This window comes from Phoxinus phoxinus (assembly GCF_949152265.1).
Source record: "Phoxinus phoxinus genome assembly, chromosome: 24".
NCBI classification, from domain to species: domain Eukaryota; kingdom Metazoa; phylum Chordata; class Actinopteri; order Cypriniformes; family Leuciscidae; genus Phoxinus; species Phoxinus phoxinus.
Genome location: NC_136899.1, coordinates 3,343,941 through 3,363,841, shown reverse-complemented (window position 1 = coordinate 3,363,841; position 19,901 = coordinate 3,343,941). Strand labels below are relative to the sequence as shown.

Genomic DNA, 19,901 nt, shown 5'->3' with positions numbered 1-19,901 from the left:
CAGCAAAGCCCATTTTTCATGTATTTGGCACATTAATGATCAATTTTGGAGTCTGTAAAGAATTTTGCAATGCATTATTTGACCAGGCATAAATTAAATGATCAGTCTTGGGATTTTAAGAATCAATATAAACAAATTATGCAGATGAAAAGCTTAATCAGAAAACCAATCGTTACCCAGCCATCGTCTCTACAGGGCTACAGAAGCAAACATAGATTACAAACAGGGTTGGGTGGCATCAAAGGGGATGGCTGGATTCATCTTGTTTAAACATTTAAACAACATTTTGCTTGTGATGAGAGATGACAGATAGCACAGAGGAATGAAAGTAAATCAGCATGATTGATTGACTAGAGCGAATTCATGCAATCACACTAACGCAGAAGACAACAATGCTAACACTAAAAACACAAGGTGTTTTGAACACAGTAAAAAAGTAAAGAGTAATTTGTGATAGCTGTCAATCATGGTCATTGTGTGTGCTCAAAACTCCCAGTGCAGCTAATGTGCACTACAGCATAGAAAAAAAGGAAAGCATCATGGTTATGAGGCTACAGGGTTGCAGTTATTTAAAAACTTAACATAACTGTGTTAATTAGTAATTTTGAAATGTGTACTGTTTCTAAAACTTGTATAAACAAATGCAATAAGCAATATTCCCAAAACGATTATCAGCTAAAACCACTGCAACCCAAATTAACAGCAACAAACTAAAAACATGGCGCCATGGCGGTGGATGGGTGTGACATTAAATTTGAAAGGTGAAAGGTTAAAACCTTGAGGCTGTCCAAGTCTCGTTGGTACTTCTCCCTCAGGCTGGTCAGATCTCCATCCAGTGGTTTCTGTTCCAGCTCCTCTCTCATGCGGCTCAACTGCATTTCCAGCTCCCGGACTCGGAGCAGGGACTCTGAATCCCTGCACGTTACCTGATCAGATCCATCCCCTTCCTCCATGGGACATGCGTCGACCTCAGCTTTGTTCTCCACTTTCTCGTTCCTCTCCTCCAATGAGCAGATGGTCTGGCTGTAGCATTCTTGCAGCTTGTGTAGATCCTCTCTGTTGCTGTGTTCTAGTTCCTGGACCTTACTCTGAAAATCCTGCTCAAGTTTTCGGATGTGCTCTTTGTGCCTCGACTCGGCATCTTCCATTTCTAGCAGCAGGGTCTCCACCCTGTGTTGGTTGTTTGCGGCACGCTCCATTAAGTCGAGCTCTCTGGTTATCTGATCCTGCTCGGCCCTTCCCATCTCTTCTGCATGCCTGCTCTTCAGCTCCTCTTTCTCCCTGTGAAACTCCTCTTCCAACTGGTTTAAGTTCTGCCGCTGCTCCTGCAGCTCCCTGAGCTTATAGGATAGTTCCCCTCGTAGCATGTCATTCTCCTCCTGCAAGGAACTTATAGTGTCGGTAAAACTCAGATGCTCTTTCTCCACGCAGCTCTGGTAGTGCCTTTGGATGGCTGCAACACTCTCAGCGTGTTCCTGGACGAGCACTGCCATGTTGCGGCTAGTCTCCTGGCAAAGAGAAAGTTCCCTCGCGTGACCCGCTCGCAACCGGCAAGCAACATACGTGACCTGCACCTGCATCAAGGCCTCTCGCATGCAAACCGAGCTGGAGTCGCTGCGCCATGAGCTCATTTGGATGGCATTCGCAAGTCCGGAAAGTGAATTTGTTTCCCCTTCCTCGCAGACCCTCTCAATTTCCTGAGAGAGATTACGAAGGGCTTTTGCTTGCTTCTTGAGCTCAGCAATGAGATTTTCCCAGCCTGTTTGCAGATGCGATTCTGATTCTGCGCTATGGGATAGCGTGCCGATGGCTAAGTGTCTGCGGACAATCTCTGCTGCTAAACTTTGAGCTTCCTCAATCTCAATCTGCTCCATGTAGGGAGCAAGTTCAGGAGGAGAGACATCAGCAAGATGATCAGTAATGCTTTGGGGCATGCTCTCAATTTGAGCATGCTTTGACACACTAACAGCATCTTTCAGAGCCATGTCTCTGTGTTTTAAAGTTTCATTTGCTTTGACCAAGTCCTTTTGAAGCTCATCAAATTTTTCCTGAAAATTCATTGTTAGATTCTGAAGTGAATAGGTAAGCTCAGCACTAATGCAGGCATTCTTGATGACATCCTGTGAAAAAGCACTATTTGCTAGATTACCCATCTCAAGCTTGTCCACCTCTGCCAAGAACATGGTCTCGAGCATTAGTTTTCTTGTAAGTACATCAGCATAAACAATTGAGAGACAGTCATCGCAGTCCTTCTTGATGTTTTCAGCATCCTTGTGAATGGAGTTTAGGGCCGACATAATATCAGAGTTCAGGTCCTGCAGAGAGAAGCCCATCCTCTCCAGAACTTCAGCCTCAAAGGATAATGTTCTGGCAAACTGTTTTATACTTTCCTTCCTTGATTGCACATCTGGTGCATCAAAGATCTGGCACGACTCATTGAATGTGCTGCCCTTCCTCAGGTATGTGGTGGCACAAACCAGCAGTTTCTCTACTTCTGCAAGGGTGCAAATGAGATATTCAGTAGTACTGGTCTCTTTCTGATTGCTAATAATTTCTCTGACTTTTTCTGTGCAAGACTCTACCAGTGCCAATGCCTTCTCATATTCATCAGTGTCTTGCTCACCAAAAGTCTTGAGGGATTTCTGACTGGATTCATCCATTGGTAATTCATCACAGGTTTTAGTCGTGCAGTCCTCCATGGTTGCTCTGGTGCTCAGATGTTCCTGCATTGCTGAAAGATCAGGCTGGTCCCGTATCTTCTCAGTGAGGTGTCTGAGCTTCTCCTCTGTGGCCAATAGTTTGGTTTCCAGAGCATGTATAATAGAGATGAACTTCTCTGGATCTCTGCACTGCTGGAATGAACTGTCACTGGCTACACTGATATCTTGGGTCAGGCTCAGGTCATGTATGTGGTCTAGGCTCAGATCTTGTGTCAGATCCATAGACGTGTTTTCCATTTGAAATCTTTCTACTCCCTGGGGCCGCTGATAGGAATGGCACTGGATGGTGGAAAAGCGAATCCTCTGCCGCTTTACCCAGGACATTTCCGTCTCTGAGCTGCTTCTTGCAATAGGAAGTTGGGAGAGACTTGAAGATGAGGAAACATCATGTTGCATCTCTTTCAAACCCTCAAGCATATCTTCCTGGGAGCGGCAACGTCGCATTCTGAGATCTGCATAACCAAGTCGCAGGGTATTGAGGTGTTCCTCCAGCTCAGCAATTCGATCCTCTGCAACCACCAGTTTTGCCTGTAGCTCCTGTTCTGCTCTTCGGGACTCTACCAGTCCTGGATAGTCATGCTCCATTTTAGAAAGAAGTTCCTCTTTTTGCTGCAAGCAAACTTCTGTTTCTTCTAGACTACTGCCTAAGGCAGCCATTTTTATTAGGGCCTCGCTCAAGTCCTGCTCTTTCTGTCTGATTAGCTGCTCATACATTTCCTTTGTCTGCTTCACCTCCTCTTCCTTCTCTCGTAGCACTTGACTTATCCTAGCAAATTCTTCCGAGACACGCTCGTACGAGCTCTCAAGGGAGTGATAGTCTGTTTCCACCGTCGTTAAACATGCCTGTTGCTTTCCAACCTCTCGGTCGGCCTCGGAAATTTGATTGAGGAGTTCTTGACAGCGGCAGGTAAGCTGGTCACGTTCCTCCTCCAGCCTCCTCACACTCTCCCGCAGCATTTCCACCATATCCGTCTGCACCTCCAACTCTTGCTGAAGACGATGTACTTCATCCCTGAGTCCCATAGTTTGCATCCCACCACTCCCTCTCAGCAACGCCTCTACTTGTTCTTGTGCCTCTTGCAGTTGCTCTTCTACTTCACGCCTCCTCTCTTCGGACTCTGACAACCTCCAGGTCAGTCCCTGTCGCTCCCGCTCATGTTTCTCCTCCAGGCTCCGCTGCTCTTTTCTCTCCCGCTCCTCTCTCATAGTCTGAGCTTCCTCAATGGAAATCAGACGCCCAGTGGCCTCAGAGAGTCTCTCCTGTAACCTCTGCACGTCTCTGTGCTGGTCTTTCTGCAAAGCTTGCTGCTGTTCAAGCTGCCTCAACTCCTGGCTCTTCTCTAGCAAACTGGCTTCAACTTGACGTAGACGTTCCTCGCTCTCTCGCAGCTGTGACCGCAACGTCACCTCATTTCGAACCCATTCTTCCTCACGTTCTTGACAGCGAACCCGTTCAATTTTCAACTCGCTACGCATTCGTGCCACAGCCTGCTCGCTCACGACAATCTCTGCCATGGCAGCCGTTAGCTTTTCCTCCAAGGCCTCGATCTCTGCCTCATGGTGTCCTATGATATCTTTTGCTTCGCTGTAGCTACGCCTCAAGCTGCTAACTTGATGACTGGACTTATCTTGCTTCCGACGCTGGGAATCCAGCTCGGACTTTAGATCCTGGTTCAGTTTGCTGAGGCGCTGCCATGGTGCTCGGTGAACAGGGGTAGACACTACATCAGACGAAGGCTTTGCAGTGGTTGTGTCACTCTTTAAGAGATTAAGAGGAAAGTACAATTAGTAACAGGAAGTCTTCTCTTTTATGGCCACATACATGATGCTCAACGTCTTCTAGGCTGTGGCTGGGAACCCAGGAACGTTTGGAGTTCAATTTCCGAAGTTACATACTTACTCAAGCTTTCCACTGTGCTTTTTCAAGATAACATCAAAGATGGAGAAAATGGTGCTCAACAATGAGGGAAAAATGTGAACAACACAATAAAAAGGGAAATAAATGATCTAAAGAGGCTGTGGAACTACAGAATGCAACTATGAAATGCAACTGTGTCTTTGTGGATAATATAAATGACACTGTACAGAAAAAAATACAAGAGGAAACTTAAGAGATGATGGAAGAAACAGATGGAGAAACACTACACCAGATTATAAAACACCAACTAAAAAAAAAAGAACAACAGAGGAATGATAACACAATGCAAATTATGCAAAGGATGACAAGAGATGAATGAGACAACAACAACAACAAAATAGAAAAGCACAGCTGAAAGCTTGCCAGATGTTCACATTTCTTATCTTCAGAAAACTTGTAGTTTGGTTACAAGAGTTTTAATCAAAACCCAGTCAGAGCCCAGGGAAAGAAAGACATTGCAGATCAGTTAGTACCACTCATGCTGAGAGTTTCATTAACACCCAAAATTATATTAGTATTGAAATCAAAAAAGAAAGAGCCACAAAAACTACAGAAGATTTTGATTTCTGTATCTTTTCTGGCTAGGTTCAGTTCTGTTTGGGTACCTGTAGTACATATCCTTCCCGGGCGTTCTGCTCTCTCCCACGCGCATCCAGAAGTTGCTCCTGTAAGACACTGTTCTGCTGCTGGAGTCTGGCTAGCTCCCTTTGTGCCTGACCCAACTGTGAACATCAGCGTACATCAGTGGAAAACAATCAGATTTGAATGAGGAAATTACACAATGTTCAGAACTGATCTGAATGCAATCAAAAAAACCTAAGTAGATAACATAAGCACTAGAGTGAGACAGAGCAGTAACCGCACCCGAACCGAGCCCGACAGGCATAAAGATATTTATGTCCGAGCCCGACCCGAGACTGGCAGTTAAAATCCCATTTTTTTCTCATACTAATGACAATTGTACGTATGTTTGTGTGGAAAGCCCGCTTTTATTAAGCAACTGTAGGAAGGCAATCGGAAATGTCAACAGATGAGCGCATCAGCGCGCGGAGCAACAAGCGCTCTTAACACAGGCGCGCGCACATTATGCACGTGTTTCGTTGTCACGGCTACATAAACAAATGTCCGCACACAGGAAGACAGATATTATGGTAATATTTTACATGTATTTTAATCATAAAAACGATCGTTTGCATCAAGTGAAAGCATCAGGCACATCGGCTACCTACATAATAAGCTGTTTTAAATTTAAAATGTTCAATGCCTTATCGCGCTGATGTGACCGAGCTCGGGTCGGGTATCCATCCTCTAATAAGCACACAAGTAGTCTGCACATACTCATCATTTTATGATGGAAAATGAGGCAAGAAATAAATACGAATGGTCCTTACCTCCTTTTCCAGTACGGTGGTCATCTCTTGTGGAATGACTTGTTCTCCATCAGGTGTGTTTGAGGTGTTAGGGGAGCTGCCAGCGATCGGTACCTGCTTTTCCTCCCTGAGGGGTGTTGTTTCTACCTGCTGCCACCTCTGCTCAATTTCCACTTGGACGTTAGAGTTTCTCCGGGCCGCTCGGTGACCATCAACCTCCTGCGTGTCCCTGAGTTGGTCCACATCCATTTTTCCCTGTTCCTCTGGCACTTTATAGGGGAGCTTCGACGAGAGCTCTGATGCATTGACTGCTGTCGGTGTGGTCTGATGCTGGTGCATATATTCCTGCACCACTTCTTCATCTCGCTGTGGCAACTTGTCAGTATGGCTGGTGGTCGTAATGGAAGACGACGTCAGATGAGAGGAGGTGCTAGAGATGGGAGAGGAGGCAGTAGAGGAGGTGGAGGAGGGTGAAGATGAGATGGTGGCTGAAGTGTCTGCCCTCTTCATTGGGGGTTGTCCGCTCTCGTTTTCTTGTCCTGGGCGGAACTCGGACCAGTCAAATGTTTTAGAGCGTCCCTCCCGCTTGTTGACTCGACTCTTTTGCTCGGGAGGAGGCGCAGAGTCTGTGATTACCTCATGTGACCTTTTAGCTTCAACTACAGAGCTGTTCGAGAGTTGCGAAGAGTTAGGAGGGGGTTGGATGAAGTTTTGCTCCACATTTGATCTGGTTCGCTCTTCTGGAAGGGAACTGTGACAAGGGAAGATACTGAATCAATAGACTATACAGTATAAGTATTTTAATTATTATTGGTGCTTGCTAAGATAAGCATCACTGCCACTCTCTAAATATTAGTTTTTTCACAAAGAACTGTTGCATATGGCATTGTAGGTCAATTTGGGGTGCGTTTCCCAAAAGCATCGTTGGCCAACTATGATCCCAATTTCCATTGAACTCTATTGGTAACGACGGAACTTCCGACCATAGCTGGCTTTGGGAAATGCACCCCAGAATGGCTACCAAAAACACGCAGAATAATTCCCTAATTGTGGACATAACTATAGAGGGTATGCACTGACATCACTTTCCCGCCGGAACACGCCCCGTCAGTCGGACTGAGTGGCAAAAGAGCTGCTATGTGACTGGATTTAATAGTTTAAATGAAAGGTTGGACTTGATATAGAGTTCCTTACAACTTAACAAAAATCCAGTAATCCATGGATATTGAAATGCAGCCAGGAATCGTGGTTCCTAACATTTTTATGTGCCTGATTTCGACGCCGGGGAAATACATAAAGCAAATTTGCCTGTGAATGCTTTATATAAATACAATACAGGTAAGTCTAAATCCGGTGATCACTTATATCAATGTTATATATATATATATATATCATATCATCCAGCCCTAAAACTTTTTTGTCCGTTTTTTTTTTTTTTTTTTACATCCAATTATGCAGAATATACGATGGTAAATATTTAATTGAGGAGTTGTCAATACAATACAAAATATATAGGGTATGATTTTACCGCAAAATTCAGCATATTGACACAAAATTATAACTGCAAATCCACCTTTCGCTGCCTAGAGTCCAGTTGTTTCTATGAATTGCAGTGATCCATTTTGCTTCTCTTTTCAGTAGCTTTCGGCAGTCTGTAAAAATATACCTCAGATTTCTTGTCAAATCTGTTTGTACAGTCAATCTCAAAGCTCTTTCCCATTTTTGATGCGTTTTGTGTGTTCTTCGTGGCATTCACGCTGAAAACTAATGCTGCCACTCAGTCGTTTTGCCACTCAGTGGGCGTAACCGAAGTCACTCCGGCCGATGGTGACGTCACACGCATACCCTTTATACCAAGATGAAAATGTGTTGTGAAACATGCACAGTGTTAACAGAGAGACTACAGCTGTCTAAAAAAAAACACACACACACCCAAACCACGAAGACAGGATGGTTTGATTAATGGTTAGTAGGGTGAGGAAAACCATCTGATCACTGCATGGCATTCAACCACTGTCAAACATGTCGGTAAACACTCATGTGTGTCTGTGCACGCTGCAGGGTGTGTTCTAAAAGTGGGCACTGATGCAATGCTATTTTTCATCTCCTTCAAAGAACGAGGTGATGTAACATCACAACAAGAAATGGGGAGACTGACGAGGTGTAAACATAAATTGTGCTGTACCTGCCATCCTGTTTACCAGTATCTTCAACAAAAACGGTCAATAGATGAAACTTCACATTCTTAATGAGCTGAAATATGCTTGTAAATTAGTATTAAAAATATTTTCCTTTCAAAAATCTATTACATTTAATGCATTAAATGAATTATTTTAAGTTTTTCTTTTTATATATGTTTTTTAATTATTGGATATTTTTAACAGGCCTAAGATAAGAATATGTATCAGCCAATAATTGATAACTGATAATTAAATTCTGTATTGTGATGACTTTGGTAAAATGTCCCATATGGATTAGATTTATAATTAAATTAGCTGTTTAGGTCTTTACCGATGCTTTACTGATACATGAAAGTTCTGTTGCATGTCTACCTAATTTCTAATTTCCTTTAGAAATTACACAGAACACCACCATGCTCTAACCAGACATGACATCATAAACTTTTTCTAATGTGTGTCTTTGTATGATTTTATTTTAAGTTGTCTGTCCATACTGAAAAGATTTAATTTAGGTCTATCCAATGTGAAGCAAAATGTCCTTCGGTCAGAGCCAGACAGGATTTAATACGTATCACTTTATTATGTTGCGACTGGTTAACGTGGTGTGAAACAGCTGGAATTTAAATAAATAAATGTAATGATGCTGTTAAACATAATTAATGAATTTCAAAAATTAAAAGCTCAGACAAAAACACTAAAACCACTTCAAAAATGTATGCTTAGTTAATTTGGAGTGTTATGGTGTGTGTGTGTGTGTGTGTGTGTGTGTGTGTGTGTGTGTGTGTGTGTGTGTGTGTGTGTGTGTGTGTGTGTGTGTGTGTGTGTGTGTGTGTGTGTGTGTGTGTGTGGCCAGATTATTTATCATAGTTAAATTAACAGCCCCATTATAAACATAGTAAACAGGCAAACGACAGAAGCAAAAAGGGAACAGGAATTACTAACATAACAGAACATCACGAAACACATCGCTAAACTCGGCCACAAATACACACACAGGTTTGAATAAGAACAGGAAATGCCAACCTGGGCATAAGAACTGAAAGTTTCAGAGACACATTTTTCCTGTGGTCAGATAAACGGAGCAGGAAAAACACAAGAAAATAAATTATACAGGTAAGTTAGGAACAGAAGAAAACAAAAATAATAAATAAAAAAACAGTTTTTGAAGAAATCTCAAGAGAGAAAAATGGAAGTTGACATCTTTCCAAAGAAAAGTTAATATGCTGCTCAAATGCTTTCTGGAAAGCATGTACTGTTTATATAAGGGTGTGTATCTTCAAAGGTAAAGTTTGTAATTCCTGCATTAGTTGGACAGAACTGTCTGCCGAACTCACAGCATTGGTTGAGCCAGTGTTGTTATGCCAGGCTCAGGTGAACAGACTGAAAAAACTATTGTTGCCACTAGAGGTGCAGAAATTACACACTTCTCCTTTATTAGTATAGATATTCCTAATTAAGTTACAGAGGGAAGTCTTGTTTGATGTTCTTTTTCCATACTTTTCAATCTAAACATGATGTGGAAGCTCACCGTGTGACATCAGGAGCGACGGTGGGCCGCATGTTCTTCAGAATGGCCTGGATCCAGTTTCTACGTATCCCAGAGGTCATGGCAGACAGTGTGAACGCCCCTTCTTTACTCTGAGAGGAAGACAAGGACACGGAGTCGATTGATCAGAAGCATGACAGCCGAACTAAAAGAGACTATTTCTGCTCACTTCTGACACTGCCGTTCATTCGACTACAAGCGCCACAGAATATATTGTAAATCCAATCCAAAATCCAAGAGTAAATCCAAATCCAAGAGTTTCTATAACTTTTATAAGACTTTTACAGTCATGATTACTGAACGACTGTTATTTAAAAATTTTAATTAAAAAAAAGGTTAACAAGTTTACTTAAAAAAAATAATTTTAAAAGTAATCTTTTACTTTTTTTTTACCACTCTCAAACAAATAAGAATTTCTTGGTTATTTTTTCAGCTCTAAATATTTTAGATAAGATAACATTTTAGATTTAGATCCAATGAAATATAATAAATAAATACATATATCAATATTTCAGAGCTGAGCATAGCATTAAATTAATTTTATTTAAAGGAAATATTATCTGAGCAAATATATATTTTTATAGGCCTAGATATCATAATTGAAAAATTCCTTGATATTTCCATTTTGCCACGACTATGGGAACCTTGGAAATTCACAAATGAAAGCACGTCACAGTCCGGCATCTTTCTCTCAGTATTAGATTATACCACAAGAAATGGTCCAATCACATACTGGGAAAAAAGTTTATGATATACATCTAGTGAAAACTAGAATCAGACGGCAAGAGGAGTTTAAGACGGGAGTTTAGTATTACGTTAGTTTATCCGTGGCATTCTCTATCCAAGGCATAAAGATAGCAGGCTGAAGTTATATTTACAGTTGTTATTCATTTCTTGACACTGACGCCCCGCTGTGCGTCTGTACGCAGAGGCGGCCAGCGCTTTCTGCTATATCTGACATCTCTAAAATAACTTTAAAAACAGCACCAAGGAACCTACAGTCATCCGCCACCTAGACGAACAACACAACATCAAGTACATCTCCACAGCTTTATTAATAAAACACAGTAGCGTGTAAATTAAACATTTATTAATTAAAACTTTATCATTATATTTTTACTTTTTTTGCATCCACATTCCACCAGATGAAATTGCTTATTTGCAAATTAAAGTGACTATCCGGAAAAAAACGCTTACAACTTTGATATTAAAAACAAATATTTGATATTTTAAAAAAATCTATTTGCCCTTTAGTGAAGGAAAAGGACTATTAGACAAACGTCTGAAGTGTGGCATTGGACTTGTGGGGTGTTATTTTAGAGGGAAGTGATGATGTCACAGCTGCTGACAGATCAGGTGACATTAGTGATGAAACAATGCTTAGTGAGGAACAGCGTTAGGGTTACAGATAACATCACCAGGGCTTTATTTAGGTGTGAAAACATACCACTGCAATCCTAGTAACATATTTGTCTAGCATCAATAACTCAAGAGCGCAGGGTTGGACAGCATCACCAAAAAAGTATGAGTTAAGGCCACTATGCGTTTTTTCGTATTTGTCATTCGGTGGCTCTGAATTGGCACTTCGCAGGGAGTTTGATTGACAGGTGATCTGACCAATCATACTTCGCCATCCGCCATTTTGTCGGACAAAGCAGTCAGGAGAGTTAATAGATTAACATGGGAGGATTTGAACTTGAGAAGCGGAGTGTACTGACGTCTCTCCGCGGTTAAAACATTCCTTCTGATGTTCATTCATGTTTATTTGATGCTATAAATGAACTAGAAGGAGGTTCACGAGCGGCTTTAACTGAGGCTCTACAGCGATCTGTCAGACACATTAAAGAGCCACAAAATGGTATTTATTGTTTAAATTTCTTTTAAAAAATGACCAAATTTGAAAGGTGAGACTTTGTTTCATATTAAAAGTAACCGAAAAGAAACCTGGTCTGTGTCTGTCAGTGTGTTGTCAGTCTCCTCTCTGCTCCAGTGTATTTTTCACTGCGTGAGAACATGGTGTGGCGTGAGAGCGGCATAGCTTGTCGGACATAGCAACCGTAACTAAGGGGGGGGCGGGTCTTTGCGAACGGTCAATTGTCAAAACACCTCAAAAAATGCTTGCTACGGATCATGCGAAAAACACCACATTTTTTTATGACGGACGAAAGTTTTGGAGGCAGTGTGTAAACGTGATTGACACAACGTGAGGTCGTATTTATTTTTTACGGACGGAGGAGAATTTCGGACTCGGTGTGCAAGGACCTTTACGGTTATATCATTGAGCAGTTTTATACATAAACAAATGGTATATACACTATGTTTGGAATAATTAAGTTTTTTTTTTAATGTTTTTGAAAGAAGAGTGTTATGCTCACCAAGGCTACATTTATTTGATCAACAACACAGTAAAAACGGTAACATAGCAAAATAATAATAATATAACAATTTAAAATAAATGTTTTCCGTTTCAGTGTATTTTAAAATGTAATTTAATCCTGTGATGCAAAGCTGAATTTTCAGCATCATTACTCCAGTCTTCAGTGTCACATGATCCTTCAGAAATCATTCTAATATGCTGATTTTCTGCTTAAGAAACATTTCTTATTATTATCAGTTGTGCTAGATAATATTTCACAATTTTACTGTTTTTACATCAAATAAATGCAGCCTTGGTGAGCAGAAGAAACTTCATAAAAAATAAAACATTTAAAGAAATCTGAATTATTCCAAACCCAAACCTCTATAGTGTACAAACTAACAAAAATATATTTATTGGCATTGATGTTTCCATGAAGAATCTTTAATAAAAGGTTATTTATAGTGGAAAAGGGTTATTTTATGAACGGTTCACTGACCGGTTCTGTGAGGAACCAAAAACCTCTATTTTTTCAAGAGTCTATATTCATACCACCCAGCCCAACAACACCACCACAGTCTTTATAGGGGTAAAATACAACCAAAATAACATCACTCACGAGGATTTGGAAGCCATAGTTCCTCTGAACTGGGAATTCGGTCACATCGTAGCATGTGGACAGATCGATCTCTCCGTCCAGATCAGCAGCCTGAGCAACACGAGGGACATTGTTAAGTTAGTTAACAGTGCCGTTTGAATCGCTGATGAACACACTCACCTCCTCAGCGATGGAGTCACGGTAGAACCTCAGGCTCTGATCGGTCAGAACAAACCAGTGTTTCTTCCACTGAGACACCAAGAGAGACAGAAGCAGAACAAACCTGTTGAATAATCTCCACCTTAAACATTCAGACAAGCTGTTCACTGGTTTATTATAGACTCACCAATCCATCTTCGTACAGTTTGGTCATCCATCCTTTCTTAAAGTTCAGCAGGTCCGGCTGAAAAGAGACGAGAACAAAACATACAATTTATAAACTTCAAACATTAACAAGAACAGCGAATTGTTAATAAACATTAATCAAGTTTTCATGACCACAAACTAATGCAACAATTCACTCAAAAATGGATTTAAAAATGATTTTTATTAACCTGATGAATCCAATTGACTTCTAGTTATTAGTTTTCTACCTTATTTTTTTAGGATTTTTAAATACTTTTTCCTTAAAATAAAATGTATCTCGCCTACAGAGAAAATTAACACGTTTTATAAAAAAATACAATTTATATGCATATAGATAAAAGTAAAATGCAAATATATTTTTGCAACCCAGGCCATCGGAAAAGTGCCTTGTCCCTGTCGTTCTCAATAATATTGTTTGCTATTTTTTGTCAGTGAGATATTTGTTCACAATTCATGATTTCTTTTAAAATGCTGTTTTAAAGTACTTAAGATGCAACCAGCTCCATGTAAACTCTTTTGCATAAGACATTAACAGTTAAGACTTCAGAAACAAATACAATAATATAACATATTGTATCTATTAAAGGGGTCATGACATGAGAAACCAAATTTGCCTTGATCTTTTGGTATATAAGAGGTCTTTGTACCATTAAAACGTCCTGCAAGTTTCATAGCTTAAGACGTCCTCCCCATTATAAACGAATCATTTATTTAATCAAGCTCTAAATACAGCTCGTTCTGGATCCATGGTAAGAAGTGACGTCACGGTACGAAGTGACGTACCAGCGTTTGCATACGACCGCCTCCAGCGCACAAGACACCTACGCTTAAAGCGCAAGACAACTACGCTCATTTCGTATCATTGTCGCGCCCGCGCGCTGCGCGCCTCACAAGCGTTCAGTCGACGGAGAGCGAGTGGGTCTGTGTACAGGGAAATGACGATGCCGCAGATGTGTTGTTCCTGGCTGTGGACAAACAACATCTTTGAATACGCTGCGAAAGATCCAGACGTCAGGGGAAAATGGATGCACTTTATTTTTTGCGGACGTCCCAGTCACGGCAGTGTTAATGTAAGTGTTTGCTCTATACATTTTAAGGATGACTGTTTTGAGAAAAAATCCCAATATGATGCTGGCTTTGCTAGAAAACTGTTGCTCAAAGATAAGTCCGTGCCGACTATTCTGGGCTCAAAACGACGTTGCAAACTTACCTTTTATCACTGGCTAATATAAACACATTTGTATACGAGAATGTCGCCTGTCTAGTACGTTAGGCCTACATGTGATAGAAAATTAAAAATGCTGCCTTTATCAATGCTGCATCTTCAAATATGGCCTGTGCATGCATTTTTGTCCGTGGTACACCCTATCATGTCATTGAAATTAGTTAAATAATGTTAAACTGTTAGCAAATTAAGCTATAGGATAATTAGGCAACAATAATCCGTTTTCAAGTGTCTCGGGTTACAATTTTTTTATTAATTCAAAATAGTTTCACTTTCCATGTGGACACGGGCTGATCCAGTCTTCGTTGTTGTGGTGATGGTTCATTTTCCTCTGATTCCGGCTCAAACATAATAAGGTTTTATCATTGCAAGAGCCATCGCTTCGCATGCATCACCCGCTACTAAACAGTTGCGCCGAATCCGCAAATGTTCTGGCTGGGGGCGTTAATAATTGATGCATAGGCACTGACGTTAGCCAATCATAACAGTGGGCGTTAACACTGAACTCTTAAAGGGGAAACACCCCCAAAACAGACTGTTTGAATCAGAGGATGAGAAACAGGGTGGGAAAAGGTCATAAATCACTACATTTTAAAAGTTTTTTGTAAAAAAAACTATAGTAATACTATAATTACACCTAAGGGAACATAATAATAAAATAAAAAAACCCATGTCATGACCCCTTTAAATATATTAATATCAATGTTAATTTAAATACAACTAAAATTTAATTTAAATACAAACAAATAAAGAAAAAAAAAATATATATATAAGTTTAAGTGTAAAAAGTGCTTAAAATAGTGATAAAAATGAGTTCTGCATCATAAAACCATCACCATAAGTCATAAGTCAGAAAGGAACAAATAAACTGCAAGATTTGAACAGGCAGTGGTACCTCACAAAGCCATAAACAAACTAATCTTCAACCTAAAATTACACAACCAATAATAATACAAACCCTCTACCATAGTATGTAACGCTGCAGTATTGAGCAGATCTAGTCCAGTGCAGATCACACCCACCAGACGTTTGGTAGTTCACCATTCACAGTACCTTAGTCTTGTTGAGTTTCATCTGTGACCTGTTCTTCACACACTTCTGACTCACATGCCGTCTTTCTGTGTGTATGAACACGAATCTGTGTTCTCGTGTGTGCATGTGTGTGTTTGGGCATGTGTCTCTGGTCCTAACGCTCTGAGTGAATGCTATTTATAATCACGGGTGGTGAAGTGGTTCTGGGTTGGGTTTGCATGAACGCACTACTAACAGCTGAAACACACACACACACTCTTAGAGCCTTGCAGCCCCTTAGAAATAAACATGCTGTGTTCTTAAGAGTAAATTAATTATATAAGTAGATTTCCGTTTATATTCGATTTTGCATGTAATGCAATATAATTCTAACCAACAAAGTGAAAGTTAACTATTGTGAGAATCAAACAGTCATGCCTAATGAGCAACAAAGAAAAGGAAAGCTGTTCAGAGTTCAGATGAGAGGGTTATGCAATTATAGGATGTAGAATTCAGAAAACTGAGGTAATTAAAATTACACTGTTATGATAATTTGATTATAAAGTAAATTTGAGACTATAGAGATCTGGCTATGTGAGGCTATAGTTTGAATTAATCTCTTTGCATGACAGTACAGAATGGCTCTCACGGCATTATCCTGAACGTTATATAAGCATTCGTTACATGTGTCACTGACCGGAAGAGAGCCTCTCAGGAGCGAGTGTAAACGTCAAATCCTTTTGATTTTTTAGAGTCCTTCACAAAAAAATTATAGACAAGCTAGGAAGTCGGGAAAGTCTCTTTTTTTAAAGTTTAGCTACACACTGGCAACAAAAAAGCGATTAATAAATGAAAATTCTTACATATAGTCCCATTAAAAGATGATATTTATGGACAACATAACATTTCTAACTAAAATGGCACATTTTAATATAGAGAAATAAATTATTAATGCCGATTTTACCGAGTGACATGATAACATTTTAAAACAAAATGTTTTATTGTACATTTTGTGAATGTCCATAAGTATCATCATTTTTTTAATTTTATTTAATTAAAATATCTAAAAAATTACAATAAATAAAATTCAGTCAATATTAGCCAACATTAAGTTCTATTTTTTTTATCATTTAATAAAAAAAAACTAAAATCCTAAAACCTTCTACCTCTGTTATGTTTAATAATCATTCAATTACTACCAACACTATGTGATTTAATACATAACCATATATACAATACCGTAATCAATTATAACCATAATTAATGGGGATTTGTGTGTTCTTACAGTCATCAGTGTCTCTGTGGTTCTGCGGTCCAGACTTTTGGCCCTTCGGTATCCAGCTAGTGAATAAACCTCATCCGTCTGGCCTTTAGCCGAGTCCAATGAGAAATCCTGCAACAGTTTAATAAAGATATAAAAAATTAATGAATTCAAAGAAACATTAAAGATGCTTTTAACGAAATACTGCTACTAGGCCTCCTTGAAATATCATTATAAAACAGACATTTCTGATTCTGAAATCTGATTGGATGATCCAGATTGAACTGGCTTATTGCGGTAACGACACTCAGCAACTTACTGAACAATAGCAAAAATTAATCATTTCACACACTCAAAGTGCTATCCTGCAATTTATACACTAATTTCAACAGTGTTTACACCCGTGTGTAATCATTAATTAAACACCATGTTAAATGAGTACCTGTTTCTGGTTGGAGAGGCGTTTCTCATTGCGTCCTGCTCTCTGATTGGCTGTTTTAGAGTAAGAAGGGGCGGGGTCTGTTAAAGAATTCGTTGTGTCCATTTGTTCTGGAGTGCTGACAGCGTCATGACTCTCAAATCTCTCAATGACCTGTGAACGTCTGCTGCAAAACACACACAGAGGTCAGGACAGAAACAATGGAATATGTGGCATAATCAGATGCTTTCCTTTCATCACAGATCTTCTCATACCTTTTTTTGGACTCTGAGATTTGTCTAAAATAATGGGTTAAATCATAAACAGAACAGAGTTAAATGCGATGCATGATAAACTAATAAATGCATTAAATAAACAAATTGCACTATTTCTACCTACAGCACTGCAGGATGTTTACATCTACAGAGGACATTTTTTTGTGAAATAAAATGAAAAATCACTTCCTCTGTTCATTACTGGTCAGTCAGCAGAAACTGACCCCATAAATAACCCGAACAGGGTCATAACAATGTCTCAAACAAAGGAAAGGAAATGGTTTCTCATTGACATTAAAGCTGTGACATTGCCTCAGAATGACTTTATATTATAATAAAAGCAGATGTAATGTAATTATTATAATTAGTGGTGAAAAATCCCTTTTTATATATAATGTAGCAACTTTTGGCATGTATTGCCATTATTGGAGCTAGCTAACACAGACAAGCTTAATTCCCCTCAACAAAATCACCTTTAGGAAGATTTTAGTGTTTGAAACCGCAAGGCTTTTCTCAACAGAGAGTATCTGGGATGTTAGCATGTCATTGATTTGTAGTATTTGTTTAACAAGATGAATTTTAGATGTCTTGTACTAGCAGATGGCAGAGCAGAGGGACAGACACAGGAAACCAGCCATGAGCAGAACCCCAGTCAGCAGTCAGTCTTTGTCCCAGTGTACACCCGTGTGTTAGTAGGAATAATTCATCCTTTACACCCGTTTCACACCGAACTGAAGCAGTAGAATACGTGCACTATGCTTTCATTCTCATTGACCACATTTCTGATGCATTCTGGGGTACCACAATAGCCATAATTATTCTAATGTATATAAAAATATATATTGCATAAACAGGTGAAACTCGAAAAATTTAAATATCGTGCAAAAGTTCATTTATTTCAGTAATTCAACTTAAAAGGTGAAACTGATATATTATATAGACTCATTACATGCAAAGTGAGATATTTCAAGTTTTTATTTGCCATAATTTTGATGATTATACAGCTTATGAAAACCCCAAATTCAAAATTAGAATATTGTGAAAAGGTTTTGATAAGCTGTAAGCCATAATCATCAAAATTATAATAAAAAAAAAGGCTTGAAATATCTCACTTTGCATGTAATGAGTCTATATAATATATTAATTTCACCTTTTAAGTTGAATTGCTGAAATAAATGAACTTTTATTAAAAAAAATTGAGTTTCACCTGTAAGTGGACTTAATGGAACCTCATGGGGGCGGAGATCACATGACCAGATTAATACAAATCATTTTTATCTCAGCAGCTAGAAGTTGTAGAATAAATTAAACAACATTTCTGACATAGCATCAGTAACTGAAAACGTTTGTTATTGAGTGAGGCTGCATTCAAGCAGTTTTAGTGAAAAAAATTGTTTTCCAAAATAAATATGCGTTGCTTGCGGTGTGAAAAAGGCTTTTGTCTTTGATTCTGAGATGTGTGTGTGTGTGTGTTATAATTTGGCCCCAGCAGGTGGAATGAAAGTAAGCAGTGGGTGTGTCAGTGGGCGTGGCAGGGCGTGGCGCAGGGCAGGAAGTGCAGAGTTTCAGAAGACTGCCTGAAAAAGAGGAGAAACAGATCAAATAAAAAGCAAAAAAGACATAAAAAGCAAAGAGAGAAAGAAAAAACTGAAATGAAAAGGAGAACAGTGCAGAAATAAAGAAACATTTCAAATCACAGATACAGAACTGAACAGATAACGCGTTCAGTTCTGCCTTGAGATTTCAACAAAATGGAAGAGAGATTAGATTGGAAGTTGTTTTACACAGTGTTCACTAGGTGGCGCTAAAGCTGCAAGAATGAGATGAATGTCATGATTGTAAGTGCTAAAGGCACAGCAGTGGCTCTGACAGATAGCAGCGCATCCTCAGTTTCTGGACTTGTTCATCCTGAGTGTCACTGACAGATAACAGGCTGTTTTTTCCTGCCGGCTCCAGCAGGTGGAGATATAACCTCCACGCTCGCTCTGAGACGCAAACACAGCAGGCGTGTGTTGGCTGGGTCTGAGCGAGCAGATTGTGTTCATACTGCAGGGGAATTAGCTCTGCAGTTCCCTATACAGAACTGTGTATCTGCTCAATTACCATCAGAATATTCATAATGAGGCTATAAAACATGAATGTCTTCATTTCTGTGATTTAAATGTATGTATATTTAACAATGTGTGTGTGTCATTGGCTCTGGTACAAACTCTAGTGACTTACCTACCTAGTAGACTGCATTTTTAGGCATCATAAGCACATAAAATCTATTCCAAACAGTACCAATATGGGGCCGGAGATCACATGACCAGATGAATACGAATAATGTTTTATCTCTGTAGCTAAAACAACAATTCATCAGTAACTGAAAACGTTTGCTATTAAGTGAGGCTGCATTCAAGACACTTTAGCAAACCATACAAAAAAAAATTATTGAGTGTAACTTTATATTAAATTAAAAGTTTTCATAAAGTATTTGTGTAGGCTATGCTATTATTATTTTAATAATATTAGCCTACTTGTTAATTAAGTATTATTTATTTTACATTATGTAAATTTTGTATAATATCAATTGCAATGTAATATTGTTTGTTAATATTACTTGTTAATCATATTATTTGCTATTATTAACCATGTAAAGCCTTACATATGAAATA

The 19,901-nt window shown here is 39.3% G+C and overlaps 1 protein-coding gene across 1 annotated transcript in view; it reads right to left on the bottom strand.

Annotated features, from left to right (window-relative positions):
- The window catches only part of LOC306992676 (myosin phosphatase Rho interacting protein), a 56,362-nt gene that overhangs the window by 8,506 nt on the left and 27,955 nt on the right, over nt 1–19,901 (bottom strand). Inside the window, exons 9-19 of the mRNA XM_079601802.1 lie at nt 17,245–17,268; nt 16,994–17,156; nt 16,576–16,683; nt 13,035–13,091; nt 12,869–12,937; nt 12,710–12,799; nt 9,717–9,826; nt 9,212–9,250; nt 6,030–6,759; nt 5,244–5,360; nt 777–4,484 (exon numbers count right to left, since the gene is read on the bottom strand). Of these exons, the coding sequence (XP_079457928.1) occupies nt 777–4,484; nt 5,244–5,360; nt 6,030–6,759; nt 9,212–9,250; nt 9,717–9,826; nt 12,710–12,799; nt 12,869–12,937; nt 13,035–13,091; nt 16,576–16,683; nt 16,994–17,156; nt 17,245–17,268 (5,215 nt within the window). The remainder of the gene's footprint in view (nt 1–776; nt 4,485–5,243; nt 5,361–6,029; nt 6,760–9,211; nt 9,251–9,716; nt 9,827–12,709; nt 12,800–12,868; nt 12,938–13,034; nt 13,092–16,575; nt 16,684–16,993; nt 17,157–17,244; nt 17,269–19,901) is intronic.